The 14,543-nt window shown below is 40.4% G+C and overlaps 3 protein-coding genes and 1 long non-coding RNA gene across 4 annotated transcripts in view; all 4 read left to right on the top strand.

Moving 5' to 3' along the window:
• The window catches only part of LOC110004479 (uncharacterized), a 73,908-nt gene that overhangs the window by 2,361 nt on the left and 57,004 nt on the right, over positions 1 to 14,543 (top strand). The gene's annotated exons all lie outside the window — the stretch shown is intronic.
• LOC110006081 (NXPE family member 3) overlaps positions 1 to 14,543 on the top strand; it is a 37,596-nt gene that overhangs the window by 5,238 nt on the left and 17,815 nt on the right. The gene's annotated exons all lie outside the window — the stretch shown is intronic.
• LOC110005391 (NXPE family member 3-like) lies at positions 9,329 to 12,884 on the top strand. The gene is made up of 4 exons (XM_065951341.1): positions 9,329 to 9,749; positions 11,189 to 11,484; positions 11,805 to 11,875; positions 12,617 to 12,884. Exons 2-4 carry the CDS (start codon positions 11,420 to 11,422, stop codon positions 12,829 to 12,831), a joined length of 351 nt encoding a protein of 116 aa, XP_065807413.1. The 5' UTR covers positions 9,329 to 9,749; positions 11,189 to 11,419; the 3' UTR covers positions 12,832 to 12,884.
• On the top strand, positions 12,880 to 13,636 carry LOC136177678 (NXPE family member 3-like; the record flags this gene model as incomplete). Its single annotated transcript, XM_065951610.1, has 1 exon — positions 12,880 to 13,636. A coding segment is annotated over one exon (570 nt), but the record flags the coding sequence as incomplete, so codon positions are not given.

Below are 14,543 nucleotides of genomic sequence, written 5' to 3'. Positions count from 1 at the left end.
AAGTCCATTAAATGTAAGTTTGTACAGAATTGCAACAATGAAGGTGTTCATCTACTCCCCACAAATAAAAACACACAGATATCAGCTGTCTGCTTGATTATTACATTTTGTATGTCCACTCAGTCCTTAAGTTTATACATGGAGATTACTTGGGTTCTGCTTCTAGCCTTTCTTACAATGAATTACTAAAATATGGACAGTGGGGCACCCCAGTCTCCAGCACAGTTATTTTGAGGGTCCCAAGCTGAAATGTTTGGGGACCCCTGCTCTACGCTATGAATGCTAAAGTCCTGATTAAAAGAGTTTGTGTTGAGGAGACAGGCTGGCTATTCATCAACAAGTGACATCAGGAGGGTAATAATGTCATAACTGTGAGGACCAGAGGGGTATTCCATGAAGCAGGATAAATTCAATTCTATTAATTTCAAGAAACTTTGTTTTTCCCCTGGGGGAAATTCAAAGGCACCCAGAGCAGGAGCATAACAAAGAAGGCTAAAAACTTTGAACTAAAAATATAAAATACCAAATTAAATACTAAAGTTAAAATACAAAATAGATGCAGTAGAATATAGATATAAGTGGACAGTGATCGGACTAAGTAAACTGAATTATTGACAAATGTAAACAGAGCTATATGCAATAGATTAATACTGAGTGAGGGGAGCAGCTGGCCGGCCGTCCCGTCCATGTGAACACGCTGTAGATACGGCTCTGAAAACATCACAGACAGAGGGACTCGGGTGTCACACTCCTTGTAGACAGTCATGACTCAGAGTTATTTTCAGAGGATATACTTGATTTCTGCTGGATTTATGTGTAAAATGTTGCACATTCAGCCTTTAAAGTATGCACAGACTCTTTATAAATTTGAACTAGCTCCATTCAGACAGCTGCTGTACCTTGCCATATAAATTATGCTGTGCAGCTGTATAACAGAGTTCATTTGAATCTGATATAAATTGTATATTATTGTTTTATCTTATTCCTGCATGGGGGGGGGGGGGGGGGGGGAGGTTAGGGGGCAGTGGGTATTGTAAGATTGTAGATTGTTAGATTGTTGTTAGATGTGACAAATATATAACAGGCTTAGTCCATAACTATAGAAATAAAGTTATTACAACACAAGCTTAGTCAATTTTTAATTAATTTAGATATTTTAGTGTAAAGAGCGTAAAAAAATGTGACATATTGTACCTTTCCTGTACACTCCTGGTTTGATAGAAAGATGTGGAGAATCACATAATTCACAGAGTGACATCTTGACTCACACATCTTGCTAGTTGTTGTCTCACTCAGACTGACAGTTATGTAGCAGTGCAATTGCTCATACAATGGAAAACGGAGTTGATGAAGGGGCAGAAGTAAGGATCCTTTGTTTTCTTGTCCCCTGACATCATCATATTAGATCCCGAGCAATTCTGTCCCGAAACACTTTTTTTTCCCATGTTGAGATCATTGCAGTGGATATTACTTAAGTATTTTATAGAGTGGCCCTCAGTGTATCGGCCTGGTCTTATAAAATGTCTATAATCCGCCTTTAAATTAATAATGCACCAGATACAGAAACACCTAACTTTGAGAGGGAAAAGTAGACAATATATAAATGGAAAAAAATAAAACACAACTTTGATCATTGAAAAGAGTAAATAAGAGAACAATTGTAAATGAAATGTTCATAAGGGGAGAGCATGCTGTAGGATCAAGAAATGTAAACGACTATTGTCCTTAGGTCAAGTTAAGAATAATTCCAAAGTGACTTCCGGCAGATTAAAGTTTTAAAAATAAACAGTTATTAATAATACAAATTTATTTGGATAAATATTCCATCTTTTTTTTGGTTTATTTTATTTTTGTAAATTTGTTCGATGCATCTTTGTCACAACCCAGTCTCATGTCAAAATGTGTAATACCTACGTTGGTCCACAGCGCAAAACGTAGTAGTTTCACAATAAGGGCTCTAAAATTGTGACTTGTCTACGTTTCCTTTAGTCTATTCTTTTGTATAGGCATACCTCAGGTCACGTGACTGCCCGGTTTTCCCCTGGCGAAAAAAAAAACATGGCGGACATCCCTTCTATTTTTGGCGGAAAATGCAATATTTTAAGATAGTTTGAGGCTTAAGTGTCGTTTTGATAACCTTCCTGGTGACAAATGTACTTTGTATCTTCATAATCTTTGTTCGGTTTATGTTTATGAGCTTTAGTTTGTTCGTTTCTACGAAGATTCTTTCAGGTCTCGATAGAGAACGGTTGGGTTGTTACGTTTTCTACTGTTGCTATGGTGATAGCTATGGACGCTATCAACAACGAACCAGAAGGAAGTGGACGTTCGGTTCGCGGCTCTTAAAACGGGTTACATCAGACCCTAGACATCAAACTAAGCTCCTATGCAATAAATAATGATTTCTGTTACATTTTTATGGATGTCTTTCATTACAACCAAATTTAATAAAACGATTGGAACAGATCGATGCATATTAGCAACATTATAAACTATAAAATGTAACAATACATAAAGACAATGCTGTACAGTTTGTGTGATTTATATGATTAAACAATTTTATTTAACAAAATAATCCTAATGGATTAGATTAATACCAGAAAATGCAATCAATAAAGTAAACGGCCGGCGATAAGAACTACAAACGGGCGCATGACACTGACATCAGATAATGACGTATTGATAATCGTCACTTGTGAGCGACCTCTTTATTAGATCTTTCAGGGGGTATTTACTGATGTTTTTTAAGGTTGGTTGCAAAAACACATCTTAAATCTGTGTTAACCAAAGATCCCATTCCAGGAATCTAAGCAAAAACCCATTCAAAAAGCCCATTATGCTATGGTCTGCCAGTGTGCTGCTGACATGCGCAATCGTGCAGTCACGCCCACTGTCAGTTTAAAGGCCGAGGGCGTCCCCCGCCCCCCCTCTCCCTCCTCTCTGTAGACTCACATTTTAAATCCCTTTTTCATACACTTACGTTTGACCTAGAACCCACAAGTCACTTAAGGCCCCACACTCAATTTGCCAAACCTTTCACAATTGGAACACTTTTATCAAAACATCAAAAAAGGGTGTTAAAAAGTGTGAAAATGTTCCAAAAGACAGAGGGTCATTCTCCACTATATGCTGCATGCTTTGTGAACAAGACTGATGTTAAAAACTCATCTTAAAGGTGCTTAAAATAGCTAATTTGACCATTTGAGGCCTAGCAGAGACATGAAGCCTTTTGACCTGTTCAACCCTGTTGCTCTATGAAAGACATTAAACTGAATATTAAAACAATGAATGATGACAAATTAGATTAACTCTTCTATAAGGAAAGAAGGATAAAAAAAACTACTAGGATGAATTAACATGGACAAGAGCATAAGAGATTTTTACTTTTAGCCATAATTCTAAACCAGGCACTTCAGGCTGTCCTCCAAGCCTATAGTTCCCCAGATTTTATGATATACTTACACCAAAACAAACAAACAAACATACAAAATAAAAGGACTGGGCTTTGAAAGAGTTCTATGAAAGTATGACTGCAAGACCCCTTGCTTATGAAATGAGAATATTCAAGTTTTTGGCTTAGAGCTGAATGACATACATTGTTGGAAAGGTCTCATCCTGGAGAGTAACATATGAGAAGATGAGGTTTCTACATGACCCCTGTTTTGAAATAATGACCTTTGAACCTTGAACCAAGGGCATGTTTGAAGGCTTATACCTCAGCAACAAAAGGGGCTACAGACATGGGAATAACTGTTTTAGAGAGGTCTTGGAACAAAGTACCATGTGAGGGTAGTCAGCTCACCAAAACAACAGGGGGAGCTGCTATATATGATTATGATACATTTTAACAAATGTATCAATTATTTTTTAAATATCTGATAACATAAATGTGTTAACCATCCAATTAAACTCCCCTGTGTACCCTCAATTAAATATTTATAACTTCTTATGTAAGGGAAACACTGAGATTTGTCTAAAAGACTACAATTCCTCAGAGTCAAGTCATACAGCTTGATACTGAACGGCGCCATAATTGTAGTCTTTTCCGTTTCCAAAAAAAGGTTGTAACTAGGATTATAAAAGGGTTACAAAAGATATATTCACTGACTATGTCACGGATCACGTGTGGCCGAAGTATTTATTGTATAGTACATATAGGATAGGATAGGATAGTACTTTATTGATCCCCAGAGGGGAAATTCGGGCGTTACAGCAGCACAGACAAGAAAGCTCAAATACACATAAAACAGAATAGATAAGATAAATAACAATAAAAAACAAAAACAGGGGGTATATACAGTACAAAAATGAATTAATGAAGTTAACTGGGAGAATTGAAAATTGAGACAGTATTTGAGGAGAATGACAAGTTAAAGTGACAAGTGATGATTAAAGTGACTTGGTATGATAAATAAATAGCAGCAAGTAATGTAAACAGCAGAGAAGAGAGGCAGTGTTGTACCACAGTAATGCAGAGTGCAGTTATATAATATAATGTAATAATATAATATAGTGCAATATGAACAATATAGTGTAATATAATGAAATGTTATATAATATAGACTAGTATAATAATAAATATATAGAATGTACAGTATATATGTATATATATATTGACCTAAGTAATAATAATAATACAATAATACAATGATAATAATGAAGCAGGTCATGTAGGTAGTGTTTTATGGGAGTGAAGTTTAGTGTCAAGGATGGACTGTTATTGTTGTCATAGGCTGCTGTTGTTATGGCAGTGGGCACAAAGGAGCGCCTGAAGCGCTCTGTTTTGCACCTGGGGGGATGAGGCGTTGGCTGAAGGAGCTGCCTATCTGCCACAGCTCACCATGTAGAGGGTGAGAGGAGTTATCCAGGATGGATAAGATTTTGTCCTTCATCCTCCTCTCACCCACTGTCTCCAAACTGTCCAGATCCAGACCCACTACAGAGCGGGCCTTCCTCACCAGCTTGTTCAGCCTGTTTGCCTCACCAGTCTTGATACCATCCCATCAGCACGCCACAGCAAAGAAGAGGGCCCTGGCCACCACAGACTGGTAGAAGGTCTTCAGGAGTGTGTTGCAGACACTGAACGATCTGAGTCTCCTCAGGAAGAACATCCTGCTCTGTCCCATCCTGAAGAGGGCGTCAGAGTTGTGGGACCAGTCCAGTTTATTGTTGATGTGGACCCCAAGGTACTTGTATGAGTCCACCCTCTCCACTCCTCCCCCTGGATGATGACTGGGGCAAGGGGCCTCTTCTTCTCCCGGTAGTCCACTACCACCTCCTTTGTTTTGGCTGATGTTGAGCTTCAGGTGGTTGCTTTCGCACCATGTGACGAAGCTCTCTAACAGTCCTCTGTACTCCTTCTCGTCATCAGTGATGCACCCAACAATGGAGGAGTCGTTGGAAAACTTTTGGAGGTGGCAGGAACCAGAGTTAAACCTGAAGTCTGATGTGAAGAGAGTGAAGAGAAAAGGCACCAGAACAGTTCCTTGAGGTACTCCTGTGTTGCCCGTTACTACATCAGAGACACAGCCATCGACTCGGACATACTGTGGCCGGCCCGTGAGGTAGTTGAAGATCCAGGCTGAGATGTCAGGGTGCAGCTGCATATCCAGCAGTTTGTCCCTCAGGAGGCAGGGCTGGATGGTATTGAAAGCACTGGAGAAGTCAAAGAACATGACTCTCACAGTGCTTCCCTTCTTCTCCAGGTGTGACAGGGCTTTGTGGGTCAGGAAGATGATAGCATCCTCCACACCAATGTGCCTCTGATATGCAAACTGCAACGGATCCTGGAAAGCAGTGAGCAGGGTCCTCAGGTGCTGGAGAACCAGCCTCTCAAATGTCTTCATTCCCAGTCATTGAGAGCGCTGGGACGACCTTTCTTTGGTATCGGGATGATGCAGGAGGTCTTCCACAGGTCAGGCACCTTCATCAGCCTCAGGGAGAAGTTGAAGAGGTGCTGAAAGACTCCTGCAAGCTGCCCAAAACACACCTTGAGGATCCTGAGACTGATGTTGTCTGGTCCACTGGCTTTTCTAATGTGGAGTCTGGAGAGTTCTCTTTGTACCTGGCTGGTAGTAAGAGTGAGAGTGGGACAGTGAGCGGGGGAGGGGTGTGGAGAACTGTCTATTGTCATGCAGGTACCTGAAGGGAGGGAGCTGGGGGATGAGGGGGGGCTGTCTTTTGAAGCTGCTGATGAGGAGCTGAGAGAGGGGGGGGGAGGTGGTCAGGACCTTGATGGGAGGAAGAGCAGAGTCTCCAGCAGAGGTGTGAATGAAGGCTGAGGTGGTGGGGGGAGACCTAGACCCAGTATTTGAGCTCACTGGGTCGGGGGATGTGTCAAACCTATTGAAAAATAGGTTCAACTCAGTAGCAAATACTGGGTCTCCTTTAATTCTGGGTTCCGGCCTGCTGCAGCCCGTCATCTGCTTCATGCCATTCCACACCTCATTTGAGTTGTTCTGTCCCATCTTGGCCTCAATCCTGTCCTTGTAGTTGTTCTTGGCCTCTCTCAGCTTCTTCTTTAACTCCCTTTGGACAGCCTTGAGCTCCTCACGATCCCTAGTCATGAAGGCCCTCTTCTTTCTGTTGAGGAGAGCTTTAATGTCTTTATTGATCCATGGTTTGTTATTTGAGAAGCAGCAGACCGTTTTGGTAGGGACTATGGTGTCCTCACAGAAATGGATGTAGTCTGTAATACAGTGAGAGAGGCCTTCAATGTCATCACCATATTCCTCCTTAAACAGTTCCCAGTCTGTGACATTGAAGCACTCCTGCAGGGCCTCCTCTGTATCCTTAGACCAAACCTTCAAAGTCCTTGTGTTGGCCCTCTGCTGCTTCACCAGGGGCCTGTAGGTGGTCTCAAGGTGGATGAGGTTGTGGTCTGATTCCCCAAGAGGGGGGAGAGAAGAAGAGCTGTATGCTCCCTTCACGTTGGCATACAGGAGGTCCAGGGTTTTATTCCCTCTTGTAGCACAGTGCACATACTGTTTAAAGTTCGTCAGGACAGGGGAGAGAGAGACATGATTAAAGTCCCCGCTGATCAGTATGAGGGTGCTGGGATGCTGGGTTTGTGGTCCCGCGGTCATAGTGTGGATGACGTCACTCGCGCTAGCGGCTACAGCTGATGGTGGGACGTAAACAACAACAGTAATGGCATGTGATATATAATCTATGTTAAAATAAAGTACAAATATCAGTTCATTTTGGATATTTTGAATGTTATTCTAGAAACGGGAATTTTGGTAGTTATGTCTGGCGTTGTGCACAGAGGGAACATAATTAGGGTTGTAAAAAATGTATATCTCCTTTTATAATATTAAAGCCGAATAGGTTTTGTAAAATAATCTAGACTATATATATTGTAAAAAAAGTGGTCAAATCAAACCTGTTTTAAAAGATAGTATTAATCTGTCAGGATTATTTTGTTAAATAAAATCATATAAATCACACAATTTGTACAGTATTGTCTCTCTGTATCAAGGATTGTTACATTTTATAGTTTATAATGTTGCTAATATGCATCGATCTGTTCCAATCGTTTTATTAAATTTGGTTGTAATGAAAGACATCCATACAAATGTAACAGAAATCATTATTTATTGTATAGGAGCTTAGTTTGATATCTAGGGTCTGATGTAACCCGTTTTAAGAGCAGCGAACCGAACGTCCACTTCCTTCCGGTTCGTTGTTGATAGCGTCCATAGCTATCACCATAGCAACAGTAGAAAACGTAACAACCCAACGTCTTTTCTGGCGAGACCTGAAAGACTGAATAAACGATATTATTCGCAATGGATTGTGGGATGGGTAGTTCCTTGACTCCGGACGAAAATGATGTACACAGTCTCGAACCTATACCTTTGTTTTTGTTTTTAACGCCGTTTTGGTGCCGAATTGAATGTACTATAGTCACAAGTGTTGGGGTAGCTTGTTGTCCTGGTCCCAGGCGCCAATCTCTTGATATAAGGATTTTGTGAAAAATCAATGGAGGATTTGAATGGGAAAATTTAATTCCGGAACCAGAGCAGCCGAAAAAAGAGCCGCGAACCGAACGTCCACTTCCTTCTGGTTCGTTGTTGATAGCGTCCGTAGCTATCACCATAGCAACAGTGGAAAACGTAACAGTCCAACGTTTCTCTATCGAGACCTGAAAGAATCTTCGTAGAAACGAACAAACTAAAGATCATAAACATAAACCGAACAAAGATTATGAAGATACAAAGTACACTTGTCACCAGGAAGGTTATCAAAACGACACTTAAGCCTCAAACTATCTTAAAATATTGCATTTTCAACCGAAAATAGAAGGGATGTCCGCCATGTTTTTTTTTTCACCAGGGGAAAACCGGGCAGTCACGTGACCTGAGGTGTGCCTATACAAAAGAATAGACAAAAGGAAACGTAGACAAGTCACAATTTTAGAGCCCTTATTGTGAAACTACTACGTTTTGCGCTGTGGACCAACGTAGGTATTACACATTTTGACATGAGACTGGGTTGCTTTGTCACCATCCTTCTTTTTCAACTCCTTGCCAGCTAAATTATAAAGAAAACATCAACAAGAAAGTGAACTCTACTCAGCCCACTGCTCCCCACACTGCTCCTCCCACTGCTTCTCCAGTGCCTGACAACTTCTGCACCTTCAAGCCATTGTCTTCTGTAGAAGCTGAGGAGGAACGTCTCATATTGGAGTCCATTGCTTGGCCTGAAACTCCTCCTCTGCCAGCTCCTTTTTCATTGAATCAGACAAGTCACGCCGCCCACAGCACCTTCACCATTCTCCCAGGGGGGGTTGGAGACGAGCGGCATGTAGGAGACCAGCTGGAAGTTATGATAAAAATGTACGACTTCCAAGGTAACCCCAAGAAGTCTGGAGGAGATGCAATTGTTGCCCGTTTGCACAACAGGGCACTTGAAGCAGGTGTGGCTGGACGAGTGGTGGATCACCTTAATGGCTCCTACTCTGCTGTATTCCCTTTACTCTGGGAAGGAAGTGCACAGGTTGAGGTAAAGTTCAAGGCTATATCTTTAAATTGTTAATGTACAATAAGTAATGCCAAAATAATTCCCTAATACAATGTCCTGTAGGTCATTTAATTCATGAAATCTAAACCTTTCCCCCTGACTTACTTTTGTAAACAAACAACGACATAAAAAGTAAGAAAAAAGAAAAGACATTGTGGAAGTCTTAAAAACTGCTGTTCCTCCAATTGCCTCTTCTGACGGTCTCTTATGAGTCATTCACCTTTGATCCCGTTGTCAAAATGCCCAACTTTACAACACAAATAAACATGTTTTTTTTTTGGTTTTTTTTATTGAACTTTTTATTTAACCAGATAAATAACTCATTGAGATCAGGATCTCTTTCACAAGGGTGACTTGGCCAAGAGGGCAGCAGCACACGTCATACAAAGCATTACATGATAAAGAGACAGTTTACAAACAATAAGTTAGGAGAGAACAACAATTTACAAATTGCAAATTGATTTACAGATAAAGTGCAGAATCTTGATCACAGAGTACAATTCAGAAACACAGATACTGTCCAATTGTCTCGTGTTTTTTATCTTTTAAGATTGAGCCAAAGGCTTCAAGAGCTCCGCCATTTTCAAGTCATTTTGGAGAAAGTTCCATGCGGTGGGAGCAGCAAAACTAAACGCTCTTTTCCCGAGCTCAGTGCGGACACGAGGCACAGACAGTTTAAAGATATCACAGGAACACAAGGCATAGTGGCTTCTGGTTCTTTGAAGGTATGAACATAGATAAGAAGGCACCAAACCAAGAAGAGCTTTATAAATAAGCTTCAGCCAGTGTATATGCCTGCGCACCTTCAAAGATGGCCAATCTGAGTTAGTGTACAGGTCACAGTGATGAGTGAAGCGTCTACAAGCAGTCTTACAAAATGTTATTTTCTTCTGCTATTCTGGAAAACTTAACATTGAGGAAATGTATTTACCACAACGGTTAAACGTTATTAAGCCAGTAGCTTTTACCTGAAAAATAAAATATAGACTTTAAACAAAAGTAATGCTACTCAATCATCACTTGAGTGGGCCTCCATACATCTGTAGTGGTGACTGTGTCTCCAGACAGCCTGTCCTTTGCCTGCATTTTAATGTTTTGGTTTTCTGGGTGTGGAGTGGATGTGCTTCCCCCTGCCAATGTCAGTGTGCAGGTGTGTTTAGGAGTGGATACAGTTCAGTTATTGGTTGTGATTCAGCCCCCCGCTAATAAGATTGATGTGGAAGTAGCAGCAATAACTTAAAATATAATCATAGTGAGGTGAGACGAAACGCTACACGGATAAACCTTGTTCAAAAACGAGGGTTGTCTCTCACTCTCTTACAGAATTGGCCTGCATTCTGTTGGACATGCAGATGTCATACATCGGTGGTTAGCTTGTGCTAGCATGCGGTATTGCATTGTACAAACAGGAAACTTACACACTACTCACCTGCAGTGAGTGTGTGCTTCTGGGGACGGTGAGCGCAGGAGGAGGGACCCAATTTGGATGTTGTGTTCACAAGCTGCAACAAACAATGCCACTGACTCTACCTTTACATAAGACATCAGTAGAACACTTTAATTAACCTTTTTGTTGAGTTGAATTACTGAACTAAAGAGGTTGTTGTTGTTGGATCCTTTTGGAGATATTTTCATGCAAATGTTTATCATTTGATGTGACTGTATTTAAAAATGTTTCCTGTGGGCCAGAGAATGGTGTGAGGATTGTTGAATGCTTTACTCCACAGACAAGTGGAGTGTCTATAATTGTAAGAAAACAAATTCTATGTAGGTTCCGTAGCCTATTGGGTATGATGTGCACCCAATTTACATCGGGTAAAGTCCCCTTTGCTGCGGTATGGGGTTCAAATCTGACCTTTGCCCTTTGCTTAATGTCATCCCCAACTCTCTTCTCCCAACATTTCCTGTTGTTGTCAGCTGTCCAATCCAATTAAGACGAGACAGGTCCAAAAATATACATGTTGATGTAAACAAGTTCTACTGGCCAGCTAGTGGGGAGTTGACCATTTGCATCAATGTCTCTTAAGCTTCTAATTTAAAATACATGAACAACTTCAGTCAGCTGACACCAAAAATACAACTTTGTTTTCTAATTATTCAATTAATAATTAGTAGGCATGACTTGTATGCTATAACTTTAAACTCTTGTTCTTTGTTTTATCAGGTGACGCTTGTCCACTCAAGCGAGGCTATCACAGTCCTCCGTAGACTAAACAGAGAACATCCTGATAGGACTATCTTAAAGAGCCTCTTCCGCTCAGGTTCAGTCTCTGAAACTACCATCTGTAATATTTGTCTATGTCAAACCAACCAGCCACAGTGCAACTACACTGACCTCCGTACTGGTGACCCGTGGTTCTGCTACAAGCCAAAGAAACTGAGCTGTGATGACAGGATGAACCACATAAACGGAGGAATGGATATAAAACTCAAGGCTAATGAGGCGAACCTTTTCAAAAGGTGAGGGAGCACAGCAATAGAAACGATGCATCTAGTTTTACATGTAATGACTATAATCAAAGTGTAAAGTATGTATCTCCTGGGGGGAAATGTCATGTTTGTAACTACAGGAGGCAAAGATGAAATCTTAAGATGTTTATAGTGTAAGATGATACCTATCAAAACACAATTAAAGTCTCTCTCATCAACAAAACTATAAAGTGTATCCATGGAGTCCAAATATGTAGGCAAAGTCATTTATGGTGACTAAATCACATTTGACATTTACATATTGAAGTGTGTTTAAGAGATTCTTAATCATGGGAGCTTTTTCCCCCCAGCAATGTCAACATGCAAGCCTTCATTCAGGCTTCAGGACCGGCCAATGTTACTGTGCTGCCTCAAAGGAAAGGTAAAGCACAACTTTTCTACTTTCAACTAAAAAAAAATCTCCATGTGACCTTGAAAATAAAAATGTATACAACCTAACTCTCTGTATTCAAGCAGATATACATATAAGGCAAAAAATAAATAAAAATAAACCAGCTTCTATCTATAAAACTGAGGAAGAGCTGCAAGTGCTTATCTCATTTATGCTAAAAAATAAAAAATAAAAAAACAGTACCAGTGTACTAACAAAAAACTCAAATCACTTAACATGTGTAAATAATTTACTTTAAATAATTAACATTGTCAAATAAAAAGCATTTGGTAGCATTTTCCTTAACCACAATAAACATGTGCATTCGAGACATACACTCACTATATTGTAGTAAAGTATAAACTTAATCTTTTGAAAAACATCAAAGAACTCTGTAGAAGCCATTTTAATCATGGTCCATTTAATTTAAGAATTTTGATTTCAGTTCATGTTAGTAAAACACAACATTTAGATCATAAGAAATAAGAATATTATTTACAGTGAATATTTCAGAATCAAGTAACAGATTGGCTCCTACTAAGTGATAAAAACTGTTTATGAAAGTTGCCACTACAAATGTTTTTGTGACATATGTATAATGTCCTCATTAGTGTAAAGTAAAATGAGTAAGGTAAAGCAGAGACCTTGTTTTGGCCTTTTTAGGGGATCTGTTGACAAATGATACAACAATCGTTTAATAACCAAATGCTTATTTTGATCAACAATTCTCAGAGCAACCCATGGATAGTCTAGGCAGTGGGAAGTCTGGACTCTCTGGGTATTACTACCAGGGTGTGTGGCGACCACTAGGTGGCACCAAAGTCCACCAATTCAACAACTCCTCTGCCATCAGTCAGTGTCTGAAAGGAAAGGTGGTCCACATGTATGGAGACTCCACCGTCAGGCAGTGGTTTGAGTACCTTGATGCTTCACTTCCAGGTAGTTGATTCAGTGATTTCAGGCAACAGTTTAATTGTATTTATTTCACAGCTTAATCTGCTCCTTTTTTCATACTTTCAGATGCTAAAGAGATAAACCGGAATAATCCGAAGAAATCAGGACCTTTCATGATATGGGACAATGCAAAAAACATCTTGGTGAAGTTCCACTTACACGGTCCTCCTCTTAGTATTTCCGTCCATATCCCAACCAGTGAGCTGCGTTACATTGCCAATGAAATAGATGATGTAGTTGGTGGCACCAACACAGTTGTAATTTTTGGCATCTGGGCCCACCTCACTCCTTTCCCAATGCAATTCTACATCAGAAGGCTTTACGGCATCCGCAGGGCGGTGATTCGTCTGTTAAACAGGGCTCCAGACACGCTGGTGGTCATCAGGACTCCAAACCTCAGAGGTACAAACCCCTATATATTTGCCTTTAATGACTGGTATGCTATTCAACAGGACAAGGTGGTCAGAGCTGTGTTCAAAGGACTTAATGTTCAGATGGTGGATGCCTGGGAGATGGTTCTGGCCCACCACCTGCCTCACTACATTCACCCACCTCCTCCCATCATTAAGAATATGGTTAACATTATATTGTCCCACATGTGCCCCCAATAGTGCATTTAATAATAATAATAACTTTATTTATATAGTACTTATCTAAACAAGGTTACAAAGTGAGTTTAGGTGCTCTGATGGCAAATGCCCGGTCGCCCTTGGTAACCAGCCTAGATCTAGAAACGACTCTTGATGATCTAAGATTTGGCTCGGAGCATAAGGGGTTAAAAGTTCTTTAATGTAAGGGGGGGGGGGGGGGGGCTAGACCGTGTTGTGTTTTAAAAGTTTTTAAACTCATTTTTAAATCAACCCTGTAAGTAACGGGCAGCAAATGGAGGGAGGAAAGGATTGGGGTAATGTTGGACCTGCAGTTTGCATTTGTTCAAATCCGAGCAGCAGCATTCTGCACTTGTTGGAGTCTGGCCATTGAGGACTGACTCAGGCAAGTGAAAAGTGAGTTGCAGTAGCCCAAACGTGAAAAGACAAAGGCATGAATAAGCTTCTCTAGATCAGGGAAAGACAGAGTTGATTTAATTTACTAATGTTTCTTAGCTGGTAGTAACAGGATTTAATGAGATTATTGATGTGCAGAATGAAGTTAAGCTGTGAATCAAATGTAATACCTACATTTCTACCTGTAGATTTTATATTGGGTGTTAGAGGACCAAAGAGCAGCTTGAATTTGCTTGCTATATGATCGGGGGCCAAAGAAAATGACCTCTGTCTTCCCTGTATTAAGCTGCAGACAATGACAGCTCATCCATTTCTCAATGGGGGCCATGCACTCCACTAAATTGTTAAAGCGGCTGATATTGTCTGACTTGAAGGACAGATATATTTGTGCATTATCAGCATAAAAGTGATAGGAGACCCCCTCAAAGTAATTCATAATATTTCCAAGTGGGAGCATATGAAGGGAAAACAAGACTGGACCAAGAATTGAGTCCTGTGGCAGACCGTACGTCATGCGGGCCGAGGAAGAAACAAATGACCAATTGAGACAGAGAATCCTCTATTTGACAGGTATGACCCAAACCATTTGAGTGCAGTTCCGGTGAGTTACCGAAGTTAAAAATGGAGAATGAATGGATAAAATTCACGATGAAGACTTAGCTGGGTATTAACATTTTTTTTTTCATCTTTTTACTTCTATA

This window comes from Labrus bergylta, chromosome 23, assembly GCF_963930695.1.
Source record: "Labrus bergylta chromosome 23, fLabBer1.1, whole genome shotgun sequence".
Lineage (NCBI taxonomy): Eukaryota > Metazoa > Chordata > Actinopteri > Labriformes > Labridae > Labrus > Labrus bergylta.
The sequence above is the reverse complement of the archived record's forward strand: the minus strand, read 5'-3'. Positions and strand labels throughout refer to the sequence as shown.

Coding starts and splice junctions, on each gene's coding strand:
- LOC110005391 (XM_065951341.1), top strand. CDS start 11,420: ATGAACCACATAAACGGAGGAATGGATATAAAACTCAAGGCTAATGAG. Junction 11,485..11,804: donor GAGGCGAACCTTTTCAAAAG/GTGAGGGAGCAC, acceptor TTTTCCCCCCAG/CAATGTCAACATGCAAGCCT. Junction 11,876..12,616: donor TGTGCTGCCTCAAAGGAAAG/GTAAAGCACAAC, acceptor AACAATTCTCAG/AGCAACCCATGGATAGTCTA.